This window comes from Seriola dumerili, unplaced genomic scaffold, assembly GCF_002260705.1.
Source record: "Seriola dumerili isolate Sdu_G_001 unplaced genomic scaffold, Sdu_1.0 BDQW01000331.1, whole genome shotgun sequence".
Classification (NCBI taxonomy): Eukaryota; Metazoa; Chordata; class Actinopteri; order Carangiformes; family Carangidae; genus Seriola; species Seriola dumerili.
The window spans coordinates 2,326,196-2,344,435 of record NW_019174586.1 but is presented as its reverse complement, the minus strand read 5'-3'; the positions used below and the strand labels follow the sequence as shown (position 1 = coordinate 2,344,435).

General features: G+C 40.0%; 2 protein-coding genes across 2 annotated transcripts; one reads left to right on the top strand and one right to left on the bottom strand.

Moving 5' to 3' along the window:
- The first annotated feature begins 357 nt into the window (after positions 1 to 357).
- LOC111232486 (pre-mRNA-processing factor 39-like) lies at positions 358 to 9,582 on the top strand. Its single transcript, XM_022760041.1, has 15 exons — positions 358 to 415; positions 2,309 to 2,559; positions 2,796 to 2,921; positions 3,037 to 3,155; positions 3,684 to 3,851; positions 4,269 to 4,449; positions 4,600 to 4,704; positions 5,524 to 5,641; positions 5,756 to 5,910; positions 6,055 to 6,181; positions 6,896 to 7,167; positions 7,623 to 7,807; positions 7,945 to 8,019; positions 8,236 to 8,407; positions 8,537 to 9,582. Exons 1-15 carry the CDS (start codon positions 358 to 360, stop codon positions 8,606 to 8,608), a joined length of 2,184 nt encoding a protein of 727 aa, XP_022615762.1. The 3' UTR covers positions 8,609 to 9,582.
- Positions 9,583 to 10,281: 699 nt separating this feature from the next.
- ubxn1 (UBX domain protein 1) lies at positions 10,282 to 14,379 on the bottom strand. Its single transcript, XM_022760226.1, has 10 exons — positions 14,340 to 14,379; positions 13,725 to 13,789; positions 13,541 to 13,594; positions 13,276 to 13,403; positions 12,759 to 12,840; positions 12,416 to 12,607; positions 11,824 to 11,875; positions 11,563 to 11,685; positions 11,159 to 11,342; positions 10,282 to 10,948 (listed from the first exon to the last, which is right to left on the bottom strand). The coding sequence occupies exons 2-10, from the start codon at positions 13,781 to 13,783 to the stop codon at positions 10,908 to 10,910; spliced, it is 915 nt and encodes a 304-aa protein (XP_022615947.1). The 5' UTR covers positions 13,784 to 13,789; positions 14,340 to 14,379; the 3' UTR covers positions 10,282 to 10,907.
- Positions 14,380 to 18,240: the final 3,861 nt, after the last annotated feature.

Sequence of the window (18,240 nt, the reverse complement as noted above, 5' to 3'; positions counted from 1 at the left end):
TCTGAATCTACAAAGTAAGTTGAAACTAAAGCTATCAAATAAATGAAGTAAAAGCAGTAGAATATTTGTCTCTAAATTGTAGTGGAGTGAAGTATACATTAGCAGAAAATTGAAGTACAAATAAAATAAGTACCTAGTAGTACCTAATAGTAAAAAGTACCTCACGCCTGTAACTGAGCACAGTACTTAGCCTAAATCACGCCACAGTTTACAAAGAAGCCCATATTCGTACAAACAAGTGTTCAGTGCATTGTATGTCCCTATAAAAAACAACAACTTTTTTTCCAAATTACTATTTTTTGTAGTTTTCATTAACTTGTTGTCGCGCCTCAGTGACGTAGCAATACGTTTTCCATCATGGCGGCCGAAGGCGGTGAGGAGCTGAGCGGCAACGGGGAGCTCGAAGATTCTTCAGGTTAGTTTGATTAACGTGTGTGAATCTTACAATATGCCGGTTTGTATCATTTTACAGTTACTGCTGTGCTCTGCTTTCATGTCCAGACGTTTCGAGTAAAGACTGTGGCTGGACCTGTTTTTAGGGCAAGCGTGAGAAGCTAGGCTAAGCTAACGTGATTTCAGCTACACAACCTATCTGTGAAAGTACTTTAACCAACTTTAACTAACCTTGCTGAGTTTAACAAAGGTGTTCATCACCTTTCATCACAAACTAGTTGAATTAGGTCCACAACAACCCGAAGATACTGGAGCCTAAACGGTGATCTTTTTATGAATGAAATCAACCTGTGCAGGTTTAGACAGGGGTGTGTTTCGAATAAAAGCCCTGAACTACTGATTTTGTTTTTGTTTTATTGGATGTTTTAGTCCGGTGTGCATCACCAGCTGCAGGTTTACTGTCGTGTTTAGCTGAGTAACTGGTTTGACTGCTCAGTGTATAAAAGAAGTATTTGGATTTTAGCTAAATTTGACAGTCAGAGTTCTGCTTAAATTCTTGTTCATTCATTTACTTTACCTGCTACTAGTTTACTACAATGCATGTGTGAGTGCAAAATGAGTTTTTCATACACAGTTGTTATTGTTGGCCTTTTCCAGGAAAGTGACCAGGAAGCAGAGGAACAGGAAAGTTAATTAATTACATACATTACATTCATTTGGCCAATGCCTTTTCCCTACACAGGAAATTTTCTAAGTAGCTTTGTCTTGAAGTGTGTTCACCCACCTAAACTAACACCCAAGAGTACGTCCAGTGCTATAGTAGAGATGCGACAAAGGTTTTAGTTTTTTTTCTTCACCACTACACCTCATAAACAATGATGATTAGGCTAATTACAAGGGAGGTTTAAGGAAAGTGCTTCAGCATGCACTGCAGGTAGGGTACAAAAATGACAACAGCAACCTGAGTCATTTAAAGTCATTGTTTTGTTCTCAGCCATGTATTGTTGTGTGGGAAAAACTGTATTGTGTTGGAAATTGTGTTCTGATTGATCAGTTTACAGTTGTGTGAAGGCAGGCTTTTATATTCTTGCGCAACCTGTGATTGTCTTGTTGTCAACCATGATCAGAAGTGCTAAAAAGATTCATCAACAACAATTTTCATAGTTTCAAGGTTAAACAGTGCTAATCGATTAGTCAATTGACAGAAAAGTAACCAGCAACAATTTAAAAAAATAGACTAATCATTTAAGTAATTTGATGTCAAACATTCACTAAGCTTCTGAACTGTGTTGCTTCTCTTTACCTTGTGTGATAGTAAACTGAAGCTCTATTGTTTCTATTGACTGTTGATTGGACAAAGACATTTGAAGATGTCAACTTGGGTTTTCGGAAATTGTGACTGTGAGGAACTGGTTTTTCTCTTTTGTGACAAAAACGATTAATCAGGAAAACAAGCGGCAGAATAATTGATGATGATGATAATTTTTAGTCGCCGCTCTAGAGTTTAACTGTATAAGCTGAACTTTTTACCAAGCAAAAATGTAAGCAATCAGTGGTTTAAGCTTCTCAAATATGAGAACTTACTGATGTAAATCAAATCTAAATCTTTGGTTTTTTGGGTTGTTGGTTGGATAAAATAGCAAACTGTGAACAATACCTCTTGAAATTTGTAATAGACTAAATAAATAACAGATTAATCAGTAATAAAAATAATCTTTGATTGTAATTCTATGGTCTGTATTAAAAACTTCACGCAGGTAGTGTGTGAGTCAGGTTGCTCCGGGACGAGAGATGACTTCATGTCACAGATTTCTGGAAAATGTCCGGCAATATGGGAAAACATCTTGAGGTGTAAAAGGAGCTTGTAATGGAGATTTATCTGAGTTATTAAACTTTGATCTTCTTCCCTCTTTAGCCATGGAGGCTTCTGAGGATCCAGCACCGCCTCCAATTGAGATGGCCGAGATGTCAGAAGAGAACGGCAGTGCCGGCGCAGCCCCTGAGGCTCCAGTGGCTCCCGACCCTTCTTCTTTCTCCATGCCTCCAGCTGTAGAGGATGAGGAGGGCGAACTGCCTGCTGACTTTGAGCGTCTGTGGAAGGCCGCCCATGACAATCCTCAAGACTTCACCAGCTGGACTGACCTCCTGCAATACTGCGAGCAAGAGGTGTGTGAAGAAACAGCAGAGAAGAGGTGGTGTTTAGATAAAAAACAAAAAAAACAAAACAAAAAAAACCAGCTTAGGAACCCATTGTATTGTTACTTAGTAATGATGTATTACCACCTCAAACTGTTGAAACATTGACTTCTAGCGCCCCCATGAGGCCACAAAACATGCTTTGTGAGGAAGCTTGTTGTAGCCTCATGCGACATTTGGACTTACATTTTCTCTCACCTGTTCAGAGTCACATCACAGCGTCACGCAGAGCTCTGGTGGCCTTTCTCGCTCGCTACCCGCTCTGCTATGGCTACTGGAAGAAATTTGCTGATCTGGAGCGCCGTGCAGGGTACAACGCTAAAGCAGAGGAGGTAAAACAGAATGAGAGTTGACAATTTTGCGTTTTTTCTTCCCAACACAACTATGTAGAGGATTAAAGAAGTGTTTTTATGTGCTCGTATAAATGGCTGTGGTGTGTTGTGTTAGGTGTGTGTTCAGGGTCTCCAGGCTATCCCTCTGAGTGTAGATCTGTGGATTCACTACATCAATCTGCTGCTGGGAACACTGGACATGAACCTGCCTGAGTCGCCAAAGCGGATTCGCAGGTAGACAAACCCTCCCACACACACACACACATTTAAGACTTGTTGTTGTAATTGTCCTCTTTTTGAAAGAGCAGAAAGGTTGAAAGCTGGATTTTGACTCCTTATATGTTAAAAAAATGGTGCTTGTTCACCACAGTTTACAATGAATTAGGTCCTCCAGTGCTGAGCACAGCACAGTAAGCACATGGGTCTAAAATTGAAGAGAAAAATAAGAGGAAATGCAAATGCTGCTTCTGATGAGCAAGAGTCCCTTTGTTTTGCTTTTAGTAAACTGCTTTTATTAAAGTCAATTTCCCTTAGAAATATCAGCAAAATCATTTAGCAGGATAACTTCGCTGGTGTTGATAGCAGATAAACTACACTATTAACTCCAGTATACTTTCCTTTATTAGCTGTCTATGACAGCTCTTTCAGTATCCACTATTGTTTAACCTTTCCTTGATCTTAAATAAACTTAAAATGAAATTTGGTACAGAACAGATAGTTGTGTTCATGTTTTGATGGTTTTCCTCTCTCTACCCTCCTCAGTGTGTTTGAGGACGCCGTTGTGGCAGCAGGTCTGGACTTCCACTCAGACCGGCTTTGGGATCTGTATGTTGAGTGGGAGAAGGAGCAGGGGAACATGAGCAACGCAGCAGCCGTTCTGGACAGAGTCCTCAAAGTTCCCACCCAGCTCTATAACACGCACTACGAGAAGTAAGACCACACACATACAGTCATCAAAGTCATACCCAATCAGAATTAAAGTAAATTTAGAGAAGACAAAAATATTGATATAAATGCATTATTGTTCGTACCAGGTTTACTACTGTAATAATAAATGTAATTTCCCTTTTTGTTAAATAATCAATATTTCCAGTTCTCTGCTATCCTCATTCAATTCTGAGAAATTAAAGTCATGATCTAATTTGTCTGTATTTCACCGGGCAGTATGCTTTCAGTAGAGCTTTTTTTTTTTTTTTTTAAGGGGAACAATAAGTCAACATGCTATTGTTATCTTTCGAATATTCTTCTCTTGCTTGGACACCTTCTCTTTTGCTCTTTCTCAGTCTTTTCTTCTCTCATGAATCTCATTTTGTGTCCTGCTCTGTCCTCCCTCCTGCTCTCCGTCAGGTTCAAGGAGCACCTGAACAGCCATGAGCCCAAAGAGGTTCTTTCTCCAGAGGAGTACGAGGAGCTGAGGACGTTGTGCCGCCAGAGCCAGAAGGCAGAGCGCGCTGAACAGGCCCAGGAGGAGGAGGAGGAAAGGCCACCGGGGGAGGAAGAGCCCGCCACGCCTGAGGGCACAGACACAGTGAGTAACATCGGACTAGTTGTCACTCAACCCTGAGAGGATTTTACTTAATTAGTCAAAAAGTATGTACTGGTGAGAGATAACTTAGATGAAAAAAGATGGTTGAATGGGTGATCATTTTTTTTTATCATTTTTACGTTCTGTGTTTAGGAGGAACTGATGCAGAAGATCAGGGAACAAGTGCTGGTTCGCAGGGACAAAGTGTACCAGGACAACGAGGGAGAAGTCCGCAAGAGATGGCACTTTGAAGACGCTGTAAGTTTTGTTTTTTCTCTCTCTCTTTTCAGGCACCTGTGTATTATATCTTTTTATCTTCCTGTATTTTTCCTCCTGCATTCATCCATTCAACTTTCTGTTTTCTTTTGGAAACTTGAGACCAAAGTATGACATCAAATATATTTTCCAGACACTTTGTTTTGAATCCAGGGCTGGATATCATTTGACAGATTTGTTTATTTTGACACCAGAGTTTTGGTACCATTATTATTTTGCTGTTTTTGGGGTGTAACAACATGTTTTTCTATAAAAATCCCCTTTTTCATGTGATAAAAGAAGCCAAACTCGCCAAATTGTCTAAAAACAGGCAGTGGCACAAGAGATTTAGGCTAAAATAAACACAGTATGAGATGAGGCAAAATCACGATTTAAATCCCAAACTGGTCTAAGCGTAAATAAATTTGATTCAGTACTTTACGTATTCTGTGTGATGGACACATTTAGGTAGATTTCAATACCCAGACCTTTTGAAACCAAAACCCAAATTCTTAATACAGCTGCGATTGTGCTCAAATAATAATAATAATAATAATAATAATAATAATAATAATAAAATATTCCCAAACCGGTGAAGCATTAATAGAATGTGTAATGGTTTTGCTTCTTAATTTCTTAATCACTATAAAATTAAGTTTCACTGTAAATTATTTGACTCTTGACCTGTAAACATCATGTTGTCTTTTTAGATTTAAAGTCTTTGAACTGGTTACCCACTTCAAACTACACTCACCTCATCCACTCATTGCTACATCAAAAAACACATCTGATTTTCCCTCTCTGTCTCTCTCCATCGTGCAGATCAAGCGGCCCTACTTCCACGTCAAGTCACTCGACCGGCTCCAGCTGCGAGCCTGGCACTCCTACCTGGACTGGGAAATTGCTCAGCTGAACAAGGACACCAAAGACCCCAACCAAGGTGACATACATGATGAAGATGCTGACTGTTGTCACCTTTGTCTCTGTGGTTTGATCAATTTGTGTTTCAACGTCTGAAAGCATCTGCAGTTTTGACACCATTGTCCCTTACTAGATCCAAACCAGGCAGCCACAGAGGGGTCAGAGGTCACGGCTCAGACCCACGAAGTGTCAGAGGATGCTGCAGTTGCCCTTGACGACCACAGGGTTCGCATCCTCTTTGAGCGTTGCCTAATCGCTTGCGCTCTGTATGAGGAGTTCTGGACCAGGGTAAGGAAAAAGTGTGTGTGTATCTAGTTCCATGTCTAAGTGTCGTTGAAAGCCTCAAGACTAGATTAAAAAGAGAAGTTTGTGTGTGTATAAATACTGGTGTGTATGATCTCTGCCTAACATGTGCATGTGTATGTTGTTCAGTACATTCAGTACCTGGAGCCGCAGAGTGTGGACGAAGCCCGAGCTGTTTACAAACGAGCCTGTGAGGTTCACCTGACATATAAACCCAACATCCACATGCAGTGGGCCACCTTCGAGGAGAGGCACGGTACGATGAGACATTAACACACATAGACACACTGTGCAAATAAAAGCTTTACTGTTTTTCCTTTTCTTTGAAATGTTAAATATCTTAAGAAGGTCTGACTTGAAGTTAAATTGATTGAAAGTGAAATAGATGGTAACCGATTCAGTGAAAAGTGAAGGCAAGTTGTATGTGTGTAGTTTCACCAAAGGATGTCAAAGGGACTAATAAGAATTCTACATCAATACCTTTATGTCCACACGTGAATTAATACAGAAGGTAGAGAACAGCTTGTTGAATATGATCTAGTTCTACTACACAGGATTAAATCATCATAACAGACAAACCTCAACTGGTCATTTCCTATTCTCTGCTTTTAGGATTTATAGTCAGCTTATCAAAACTATTTCAGTTGAATCAAAGCTGTGCATGTGTGACGTACATGATGCAATACAGTCATGTAATAAATACAACCATCTTGAATAGTTGTTGACAGTTTCACAAACTGGTAATTTTTAGGTTGTATCCTGCGGTGCCATTGTATTAGAATGCATTATATTTTAAGTATTTATATAAATATAGCCATTTATTTAAATAAGCGTATTACCTCATTATGAAGCAGTCCGATGCAAAAACATCACAAAGCCGCGAAACTTAATATAGAACAGAGCCAACACATCAGAGTCCTTTATTTTGTAGCCACCACATTCATGACAACTCGTTCATCTTCTCCAACAGGTGATTTAACTGAGGCTCGGCGAGTGCTGGAGGCCCTGGAGAAATTCCTGCCTGGGTTGGCAGTGGTCCGTCTCCGCAGGGCCGCTCTGGAGAGACGAGCAGGCCATCTGGACCAATCGGAGGCCTTGCTGCAGGATGCGGTGGCTGAATCCAAAGAGAAGCCCACGTTACACGCTTTCTACTCCATCAAGCTGGCTCGCCTGTTGCTGAAGCTCGAGAGGAACCCCGCCAGAGCCCGCAGAGTTTTACAGGAGGCGCTGGAGATTAGTCCGGTGAGATGATTAACACACACCCACAGACATCACAGGATTCTGATCCATCTCCTCTCACCGCTTTAAAAGTTAAGGAATGTGAATGTAGCTTTGCTCTAAAAATCTGTTTTGCTTCATACAACTTGCCCGCCAGTGGCTGAAATTAATTTATTTTTAATTGTGTGACAGCTTGAGCTTTCAGATTGTCCACACTCAGTTTGCAAGAGGCTTTGTCTATTCATGATGCAACCTGCTGAGTTTTTTTAACCATCTGACAGAGTGATAAGTTTCAGTTTCTAATAACTGACCATGCCAAGTGGTAATTGTCAGATTTCTGCATAAATGATGTGTTGAACGCTATGATTTACATCTCATATTCTTGTGAATGATACTTGTAGCTTCAGAAGTAAAAAGCCAAAATGTAGTACTTACAACATATAGTAACTCTTGTTTTTAATTTCCTCTCTCTGCCTCAGGATAATGATAAACTGCACTTGAACCTGTTAGAGCTGGAGGTGTCGGGGGACCCCTGGGCCTCTGCTGAGGCAGTGCAGGAGTGTGTGACGCGAGCTCTGGCAGCGCCTCTCGCCCCACACACCAAGATCCTCTTTTCACAGAGAGGCCTGCAGTTCGCAGAGGACTACAGCAACTCTATCCAGAGGTCAGAGTTCAGCACAAGTCATCTGATATTATTAAATATTTTAAATCCATTTGGTCATGTAAACCGTGATCGTACCTAACAAACCAGTCATCATCTTTGACCAGAATGTTGTTCCTCATTGTCTCTGTCCTCTGCAGTGTGCTGTCTGTCTACGAAGATCACCAGAAACTGTTGAAGGAGCTCGGTGGAACAAAGAGAGGAGCAGAAAACGGGTGAGAGGGGAAAGTGCATTATATATTAATGTCCCATTCTTTTGTGCAGAATAGCACAAGTTAAAGACGCAGTTTAGGATATTAATTGAAAAAAAAAAAATCACTTATTTCGTCCAATGACACTGGCACTGATACTGAGGCTGATGTTAAATAGGAGGAAGGTTGAAAACTGGCTGAAAGCGTTGACTTGCCGTTGATGGAGTGTTTGATCTGCAGGGACGAGGACTCGGAGAAACTGAGCAAAAGTGAGGACGGCTCTGCTGTTGCCGTGTCCACACAAGTCCCACCTACCATGCCGCACGTCCCCATCACCACGCCCCCTCCAACTATGATGGGCACCGACATGAGCGCACAGACTGGCTACGGGGGATACAGCAGTTGGTACCAGGTACTAATGAGATTTTAACTGACAAAATGACCTAAAGAGAAGCTAGGGTGAGGGTGGGTGTACTATGATAAAACACAGTTCAAGATATTCCGTGTACATTATTTCCTATCTGTTGTGATTTGTTCCCAGCAACCGCAGTACGGCAGCTACGGCTACCAGAACACCTGGAACTACAACCAGGGCTACTATCCTCCCAGCTAAAGAGATCAACAGCACCAAAAGTGTGGCACCAAAAGACCACGGGAAGCAGTTTGACCCAGGATGACTTCTCAGCTGAACAACAAACTGAAGCACCCAGTCCTGCCAGTCAAGTCCTGCTAAAAATAATCCCAGCATCCTTTCCTCTCCGTCCTTCCTCTGAGTTACCTCACTGTCCTGGATTTGTGAGATTGAGAGACTGGAGTTGAGATCTTTTAACATGTGTCATTTCAGCGTTGAGTCTGAGGGACAGGTGGGAAGACGACGAAAGGAAACAGTGACGTTCATTTTCAGTGCATCAGTGTCTGCATTTTAATCAGAACTATTTTTGTATTTGTTTGCAAGCCAACCCCTTTGCTTGTGTTTTAAAGTTATCCACAACTTTATCACAACTTTACAGGTGATGTATGATTGACATTTTGTACCATTCCACACAATAGGCCATTTGTTGTTTTTTCTAATGTATATAAAGGTGTTTTATAGTGTGTCACAACAGATCTCCTTTGTGTTGTGTGTCTTCATTTGTCTCTGTGATACTCATTAACTGAAACTAAAACTTTAGGCCTGTGCATCTTTTAAAAAGTTGGAAATTCTGGAAATTTCTGTACATCATGTTGTATTGCCTCTGGCCTCATGTTGGCAGGAATTCAACTGAAGACAATCTCATTTGCTCAGTGTAGTGTTATTTTGATAGGTACATATATACGTAGCGCTCATTTTCTTTTTGTTAGATCATTACCAACAGTCCACTTATGCATTTGCCTTCCTCAGAGTGTTATATGAAGACAACACGAGTGCTGTCTGTAAATTGAATGGACTTTCAGGTGGCTGGAGCCACCTAACATAACTTTAAGAGATTTAATAAAAGGGTAAGGGTCCCTTCTTCTGTTTTTGCCCATTAGTTCTACTAAAAGTGTGTGTAACCAATATTCTTTATAATGGTGTCAAATGACAATGTGAAAGGGGTCACTTGTAGTGATTAACCTACACAGAATTACTCTGTAGCTACTCTCATCTTTACGGAAATAAATGGTGGGTTTCAGCTCATTGTGTAGTTAGCCAACCTTCTCATAGCGTGGTGAAAAAAAAATCTAAAACCAGCTGTACACCAGCTGCTCAGCACCAAACATCAGACGGACACAGCAACAAGCTGGTGAACATAGTGAAGCATTTAGCCACTGAAGAGTCAGACCTTTGCAACCAATGTTGCTCCTTAACTCCCGGATGTGTATATAAGCAACTTTTTGCTAACAACATTGTCATATCAACTTAAAAAGCGATGATGTCAGTGTTGTGTTCACAGCTGTTTCTAATTACAGGTGTTTGACATCAAAGATGGCTCAGTTCTATGACAATGTGTCAGCATGCACAATACCACAATCCTCAACCTGAAGCAGCTAAATGGAATTCAGCCAGCAATGATTTTATTATTTACAGCCGTGCTTTTGCATGTTAACATTTTCATCTTATTTTATATGTCACAGAGTTCCAGCTCACTAGGTGCTTTAAAATCCAGTGGGCAGTGATACTTTTGGCCTATTCCAGCTTTCCATGGTCTTAATAAAATGAAATCAATCCTAATAATTAAAATAACTAAAAAGTGTTTGACAAAAAGAAAAATACAGAATATCAGCAGGAGGGTTACACAAGTGATTTTTAGAAAATCCAGTCCACCATCACAATTCTCCAAGTCAGCTTTATTGTAAGTAGATTCTTGGTGATTATGTAGACATAACTGTCAATATATTTTAACTTATAAAAAAACTGGCAAAGTAGAATGTCACAAAATCAGGAAGATAGTGGGGATTAAATTTAAGGCCCTTTCAGAACCAATCAAGTAAGTCTTGTGTGGTGCTTTGCTATATAAGGATCGGGTTAAAACTGAACAAATTTGTTCTGTATCATTTTTGTAAATGTGTTGCTGAAACCATGAGCGGTGCTTCTTGAGGCAGTATCAGTCAGAAGCCAGCTATCATCACTTTGTTCTTGATAGGTAAAGGTCACTGTCAATCCAATCTACAGCCAGTGAAATCAGCCCAGAAAGACAAGGAGCTGCATTCAGTTAGTCTAGAAAAAACAAACCATTTTTCCTTATAACTTTTCCATATCTTCATTTTAAGAACTATTACACATTGTCTGAACACAGCCTCCAGCTCCATCTCTGCTTTAGTTCAGTTAGCTGGCTTATTGAGTGATACTAAAAAGGTGGCGGCTCTGTTCCTGGATCCATCCGTTTCAGGTGTCTCTGGTGGTGATGTAGTGGAAGTGGTGAGGTAGGCTCACAGAGCAGATCCTCCTGATCTCACTTTTTGGCAACAACCAGCACAGCTGAAGGCACCAAACCTAAAAAGACAGACAGGGAAATTGTGAAAAAAGGTCAGATACAATCACAATGCATTCTATGAGAGTACCAGGTGTAAATGGCGTACAGTTCAGACAGATGATGTAACCTCCCTACAGTCGTCCACTAAGTCCTGTGAATGCTATACGATGCGACCCATCTCGCCACTTCACTTCTCCTACTCAAATACCGCTCTACGACCCAGTGCTCACCCAGCTCTTTCAGGGGCTTCTCCATGTCCAGTTCGGTGTAGACGTGACGCGGGTAGGGCGACAGCAGCATGAAGTCCTGACCCTCTGGTGTGTTGCCGTTCATTTGCACGTAGACACGCACTGCCGCCAGCGGCTCCTGGGCCTTGAAGACCGTCGTGATGGTGGAGCCGTCCAGCAGACGTACCTGTGAAGAGCGGAGGGGAAGAGGAGAGAAGAAGTGGGGAATATACATTTTACAGTTTCATGCCAAACATATATTTAGTCATTAAAATAAATACAAATTTGCATCAATGTCAGTTTGTCTCACACTTTAAAATAAGTCTGATCTTTTCATTGATTACACTGATTAGACAAAAAAAAAAGAAAAAAAAAAGAAGCAAAACAAGTATGGCTGAACACTGCACCTGTATCCTGGACTCATCATACTCCTTCTTAGTGGGTGGAGGGCCCTGACTGGTGGGTGATGAGGGGCTGGGCTGGGCAGGTTGGAATGATGCAGCTGTGCTCGGGGGTCCTCCGCCTCCAAACTAGACACAAGAATAAATAAATAAATAAACAAACACAAGAGTCATTTAAGTTATTGGGTCCAACAGACGTGGCAATACAAAGAAATTGGAAGTGAACAAGACAAAGGGAAAAGTGAACTACACCAATGACAGAGGTACCTTTTGCGCTCTTTCCTCTCTGTCTCGCGCTATCTTCTCTTTAACCCTTTGTCTGACAGGAATAAAAACAAGCGACACAAAATCATTAAGAACAGTTTAGTGAAGATGCCTGCTCATATTTGTTCATTTGCAATTTGTCACTTATTTTTGGACCTAGCCTCTGAGATCCTTTACAGTGCCCACCTCAATTTTCCCAATTTATAGTATTTCTTCTATTATCTTAGTTTGTTTCAAGATGAAATAGGATGGCATTCAAACAAGAACTATGGGTGCATTTTATTTTTTAATGTTAGACCTCCTGTGATTAGCAAACCTGGTTCCAGACCTCTGCATTTCTGCCCAAATCTTTTGATTTTCTCCAGAAATTCATTAAGAATAATGAATAATAATAATAATTAAATAAATAAATAAAACAATATTTCAGTCTGATTATCAGGCAAAGAAGTGGAAACATCCTTGGATCATTTAGGTACTTTAACGTTCTATTACAGCTTAAACATGATAAATTGCTTCATGTCTCTATACACAGTCAATAACCATTACCTGAATCTCCTTTTCCTTGCTCAGAGATGTGTTTTAATTAAGACCCTACCTTGCCATTTTGTCCTCCATTTTCTCTCTCCTGCGCTGATCAGCAAGCTTCTTCATATCATCATCCTGCAGTTTTTGGCGGATCTGCTGCAGCTCTTGGCCCTGCCTCCTCCGTACCTTCTCTCTCTCCACCTCTTCTGCCCGCTCTCGCTCTCTTCTCTCCGCCTGCTTCACCCGCATCAGTTCCTCTAGCCTGAAGAAGAGACAATTCTCCAATATCTCTAAAAAGAGTATGCCCACATCATTTTGAACTCCTAGACACAACCATGGGTTTTTTATAGATAAAAGTCAAGACCAATACACTGAATCTCCACCATCAGTAAAAGTTACGTGTGCACTCTGACCTCTTAACTTGCTCACGTTTCTCCTCCTCCGTCATTGGCTGCTTTGAACTCTCATCAGTCTCGTTGTAGCCGATATCTCCACCTGAAGCCAAAACAAATGGACTGACATGAATGGCTGACATCATATTACATTCAGTGTAAATTAACAGTGACTACCACTTCATTCTACTCAAGATAAATTAGAGATTATATCTTGATCACAGATGGAAATTACATGTTTTGAAACATGTGACTCAGGGATGTGGGGGGCGCCATGGATAAATTTGTCACATATGATGATATCAGTGTATATCCCAATATTGCAATTTTTCTGGAATAATCAACTAAAAAACTCTGCAGATAAAATAACCAGATGGGAATGTCTCATTTTGTCAAATCGTGTGAATTAAATAACTTACAAATGAAGAAAGTGATGCAAAGTCATACAAAAAACAATACTAGAAAGCTGCCATGGGATAAATTTCTGACAAGATACTTGATGGTAGACAAATTTATATTGTCTCAAGGCATATGTGACCTTCAGCGGTGTCGGCTAGGGTTGGCTGTTCTGCGTTGGACTGGCTGTCTGCTTCCCCTCCCAGGACGTTTCCCACAGGCGGCACATAGGGCTCATCAATGTCAGGGTCGTTCTCATGTTCCATTAACCTGAGGAAAGCACATCACAGAGGAAAGACAGGGGTTAAACTGTTGAGAGAGTGGCAAGCTGCACTGTGGCGCTGAGGACTATATTAACCTGGGCAGTTCACTACTAGTATGATTATTCCTGTGTCTATCAGACTCACCAGTCCATGGCTTGTTCTATCCCCTGGTTCCCCGTGTTGGCCACCGCCTTCTCTCTGAAAACACCAACACAGCAGGACAAGTAGGGTTGCTTTAATGCTAGACAGTTTTATTTCACTTGAAACCAGTCTCATATCTAGAAACCATATTAAACAGGATCAGTCTTTGATTGTGGTGTCAACTCACGCTCTGTTTCTGTCAAAGCCCATCTCCAGCAGGCTCTCTAGTGTTGTTAGCTCTGCCATTTTGACCTGAAACAGATTGTACACATGCTGGTATATTAACGAGAGAGTCATTTCTCTAATCGTGCTATACTGTTACACTATTGTTATAGAAGGTAAGACATTACAAAAACGCTTTAGCAAAGTTAAATCACCATCTGAAATCAATACAATTCATGACTTTTGTTTGGCTCAGTCCTGTGTAAAGGAGCCATATTACGAATGAGGTGAATACAGAACACTATCTGAACAAAAACTACAATTTCCTTGACTAGCAGGCTGACAAAACACTTGTTTACTTGTTCTCTAGTTGTAGCTATTCAGTATCACAACTAACGTTATGTTGAGAGCTAAAATTAGCATTAATGTGGCTAACGTTCAAATTGCGAAAGCTAGCTGGGAAGTCTCGTTGGCTAGCACGATAAAAAACGATCGCGAGCTCTCATAAGCTCTCCATCAGTTTGTCTGTTAATGTATGTCTATATGTTACACGTTAAGGCACACGGGAGTAATATTTTATTCCTCCCAGAGGTAATTTCAGCCAATACACTCGTGAAGAAAACATTAGTTAGCTACTCACACATCGGCCAACACCGCTTCAGCAGTACGGGAGACCACATGGGTCAAACTGAACAGCTCGAGAATAGCGATTTTTTTTGTTTGTTTGTTTTTTTACCTCAGGTCTTTGGGGCTATTTTAGAAATATCACAGACATCGATATTTAATTACCTAAATACACTTTCAGAAACCACAGACACCTGAAATTTTTTACAAACTTTAAGAAGAATTTAATTCCCGAAAAGCTTTAGACCCTTTACTTAAGTAAAAGTTATACCATAAAAGGAGTTTATGTTTGAGTCCTCTTTTCTGTTATATATATTTTGTATCATTTGATTAGTGGATTAGTGAGGGAAGAATGTGTAAGTGAAATTACAATTCTATAAAGTACATTGTCAGAGCAGAGTTGAACTGATCTCTTTCAGTTTCCTTCTCACTAATATTTAGGTCTCCTGTTTTAGATCTTGACACATTAATGTGTTTTCTCGGTGTGACCAACAGGTGCTAAATAAGTAATAATTTATTCACAAAACTATTATTATACAGGGGACTAGGCTGATTGGTTACTCCAAATTGACCATAGGTATGAATGTGAGAGTGAATGGTTGTTTGTCTCTGTGTGCCCTGCGATGGACTGGCGACCTGTCCAGGGTTTTCCCCCGCCTCTCGCCCGAAAGGATGCTGGGATAGGCTCCAACCCCCCCGCGACCCTACTAGAGGATAAGCGGTAGAAAATGAATGAATGAATGAATTATTATAAAAGTTGCCAAACTTTGGTGAAAGATACATGCAAGTCAGTTACAAAGAAAGAAAAGTCATTGTCTGAGGACCCACTTTGCAGGAATTCTTGTCTTCAGGTGAATCTTTTCCATGAAAATGAAATACCTGACTGTGATGAAATGTGGAGATGTATGTTTCTCTATATGTGTTACACAACAGAATAATGACAAATGCAAAAGAAAGTTAAAATTATGCTGCTGGCTCAAATGCAACTTCTGCTATGACAAAAAGGCAATGTCTTCATTTTAATTTACATCATATTTTGAGGTAGCCTACATTTATTCTAAACTGTTTGCAAATTAAACATATTTCAACAATGTAAAACAAGTTCAACAGGTTCTTTGTTTACTCGAAAGAACGAAAGAAAGAAAGAAAATTAACTAGTTTTTGACTTATGCTTCTCTGGTGCATCATCAGTGATTGATTCTTTCTCCATTTAGATATTTAATCAATTAATTATAATCTGCCCCACATATCTGTATAAGTTTTTGAACCATGTAACAGCAGAGGAAGGAAGCACTAAAAGACTGAATGAAGAGGTCGAAGTGTGAGGGGGCTGATTTGAAGAGGTTTGAGGCTGAATGGTGTCTCTGATTGGCTACTCTCCATCTTGTATGATTGTATCCCATCATCATGTGCCTGTGGGTGTTTGAGCAGAATGCAGTTTGTTGAGTTTTATGGTCAGGTTGGGTCTGTTACATATTTACAGTAAGTGTAATGATTAATTTTTTTTTCTCTCTTCCCCCACACAGTCTTAAGCAGCCCTCATTCACGAGCCTACCATTACTTAGGGACAGACTTGTGTCTCTGTCTGCTCACTTCTGCCTTACTTCTTTTCTCTTTTAAAGGTTTTCCACTAATTTTTTCTCTCTAATTTTATCCTTTAATTGTTTGACTTGTTTTTCCTCACACTTTCATTTCTTTTTCTCCCCATTTTCTACATCTCTCTCAGAACTGAAATGAGTCTTGTGTGCAGTTTTTACTTGGTGAGTATAAACTTTTATATTTGCATCTTAATGTGGCTAATTAACTGGAAATTAGTAATCAAAGAAACAGTTTAGTCACTTTACAATTAATTTGTAGCCTATGGGACATATATAGTTTTCATTTAAACTAAGAGTTTTGTATTGCGTATTGATTAGATATTTACTGTACATCCCCTCTGTTAGAGTCTTTGAGAGTACATTCATATTCTTTGGTCAGTAAAACTTCAATCACAGATCATCCTTTGAACAATTTTGCCGCCAAATTTGAAATGAACTGAATGGCTATAAACGGAGATAGAAAATGGCCCTTGAGGAAATTTATGAAATGAGTGTAAACTGAAATGAGTTTCAAATGCTTCCTGATTGCGTTATTGGTTGGCTGGCAACAAACGTGTTCCTTCTATAAACTAGGTTGTTGGATGAATGCAACTAATTTGCACAGCTGTGAATGGGGCTAAAATCCACTTTTCATATTTCATTTCAGTAACAGAGCATCTTCAGCCTCAAAATCTCTGCACCTGTTGTATCTCCGTAAACCATTATGGCTGTTTTTGAAAGGGGATCTAAAGTTGACTGAAATATAATGTGTTCAGGATATAAAAGGTAATCGTTGTAGATTTTGACTCGAAGCCAGTCTGATCCTGTGAAAATGGTGAGTGTGAAGATATCTACAAGTATTGAGTGAACCCTTCAGCACAAAGTCTTTTATATAATATGTCACTTTCTTCTCAAGCCCAGAGATTCATGATAAAGTCTCTAAATGCACTTTCAGTGGAATTATCTGGTAAAAAAAAAAAAAATGGGCAAAGTTGAAGGAGACAATAGGGGTGAAGGTCTCTTTAGCTTAAATTGCTTTATGGCTCTGTTTTGTACAGAGGGAGAGAGTTAAGGGTCAAAGCTCAGTCAGGATAAGTTAAGAGAGATTATGGGAAACTAAGGGGATGAGGTGTACACAAGGAAATGATGCGTGCTGCTGTTTACTTCTTGTCTTCAAAGCCATATCAGTACCTATGTGTAAAAGATTAATTTTAATGGACAAAGGGGTTAAAATTATTTTGATGGGATGGCACTCCCTCTTGACTCATAGCACACTTTCACCGAGTAATTGACATTGATTTTATTGGAGTCAAAAGGGTAACATGTAACCGCAGAAGCAGTAAAAACCAAGATCAGGAGTCTGAAGGCTGCAGTGGATGATATCTTACTAACCATTTATTAGGTGTGGGTTGTATTATCACATGAGGACTCAGATATAAAATCTGCAGTAAAATGATTTGAATTTGTGTAGTCAGCAAGGCCCGACCAAAAGAGGGCAGCATTATTTCATTTGTGGTAAACTTTTATGACACTGGTGCCATGTAGGTTAAGTATGTAGGGTTATGAAACATTTATCTTTGAGCCATTGTTGGCATCTACCAGTTTAAGTAGTATGGAAACAATACGATTCTGGCCTCTGCTGGGGATGTGAACAATTCACACACATCATGTTTAATCTGCATTGTAGTTGTCAAATGAAGATAATCACATCTGGATGATCACAATCAAACCCCACAAATATTCCCAAGCACTTGAAGTAACCTCAGTCCTGTGGTGAAATGAATACTAGAACTTTCTACCAGTGCTGTCAGCTGTGTTGTTTCTGTGGGTCTCACCAGCTGTAACAGCATCTCCATATGGAAAAACTCTGGCTTCCAGTGGAGCTGCTGTTATCTGTGGAGAGACACCTCTTGTCATCGAAACACTGCTGCGACTCTGTAACTTACAGTGGACACATCTGACTTTCAAATGTTAATGGCTTGTATACAGCAACACCTTCCAATGGTTGTTTTTCTGTTCAGTTTTGTGTTAATTCTTTTTTCTCTGCAGGTTGGTCTTTAAGATAAAATAAAGCAAATCCTGTAAATCCTGTATAACTGTCTCTCTGGTTCTTTATTATACTGTTTGTACAGAGAAAACACAAACAGAACATTAAAGGACACCTTTCTTATGAATATATCAAGTGTGTGTGTGTGTGTGTGTGTGTGTGTGTGTGTGTGTGTGTGTGTGTGTGTGTGTGTGTGTGTGTGTGTGTGTGCACAATTTGATATAGCTATCTGAAATTAAAACCAAAATCAAAACTTCATGTGATTGTAAAGGCGACTTTGACTGAATGAATGA

Coding starts and splice junctions, on each gene's coding strand:
- ubxn1 (XM_022760226.1), bottom strand. CDS start 13,783: ATGGCAGAGCTAACAACACTAGAGAGCCTGCTGGAGATGGGCTTTGAC. Junction 13,595..13,724: donor GGCTTTGACAGAAACAGAGC/GTGAGTTGACAC, acceptor TGGTGTTTTCAG/AGAGAAGGCGGTGGCCAACA. Junction 11,876..12,415: donor ATGGAGGACAAAATGGCAAG/GTAGGGTCTTAA, acceptor TATTCCTGTCAG/ACAAAGGGTTAAAGAGAAGA.
- LOC111232486 (XM_022760041.1), top strand. CDS start 358: ATGGCGGCCGAAGGCGGTGAGGAGCTGAGCGGCAACGGGGAGCTCGAA. Junction 2,922..3,036: donor ACAACGCTAAAGCAGAGGAG/GTAAAACAGAAT, acceptor GTGTTGTGTTAG/GTGTGTGTTCAGGGTCTCCA. Junction 5,911..6,054: donor ATGAGGAGTTCTGGACCAGG/GTAAGGAAAAAG, acceptor TATGTTGTTCAG/TACATTCAGTACCTGGAGCC.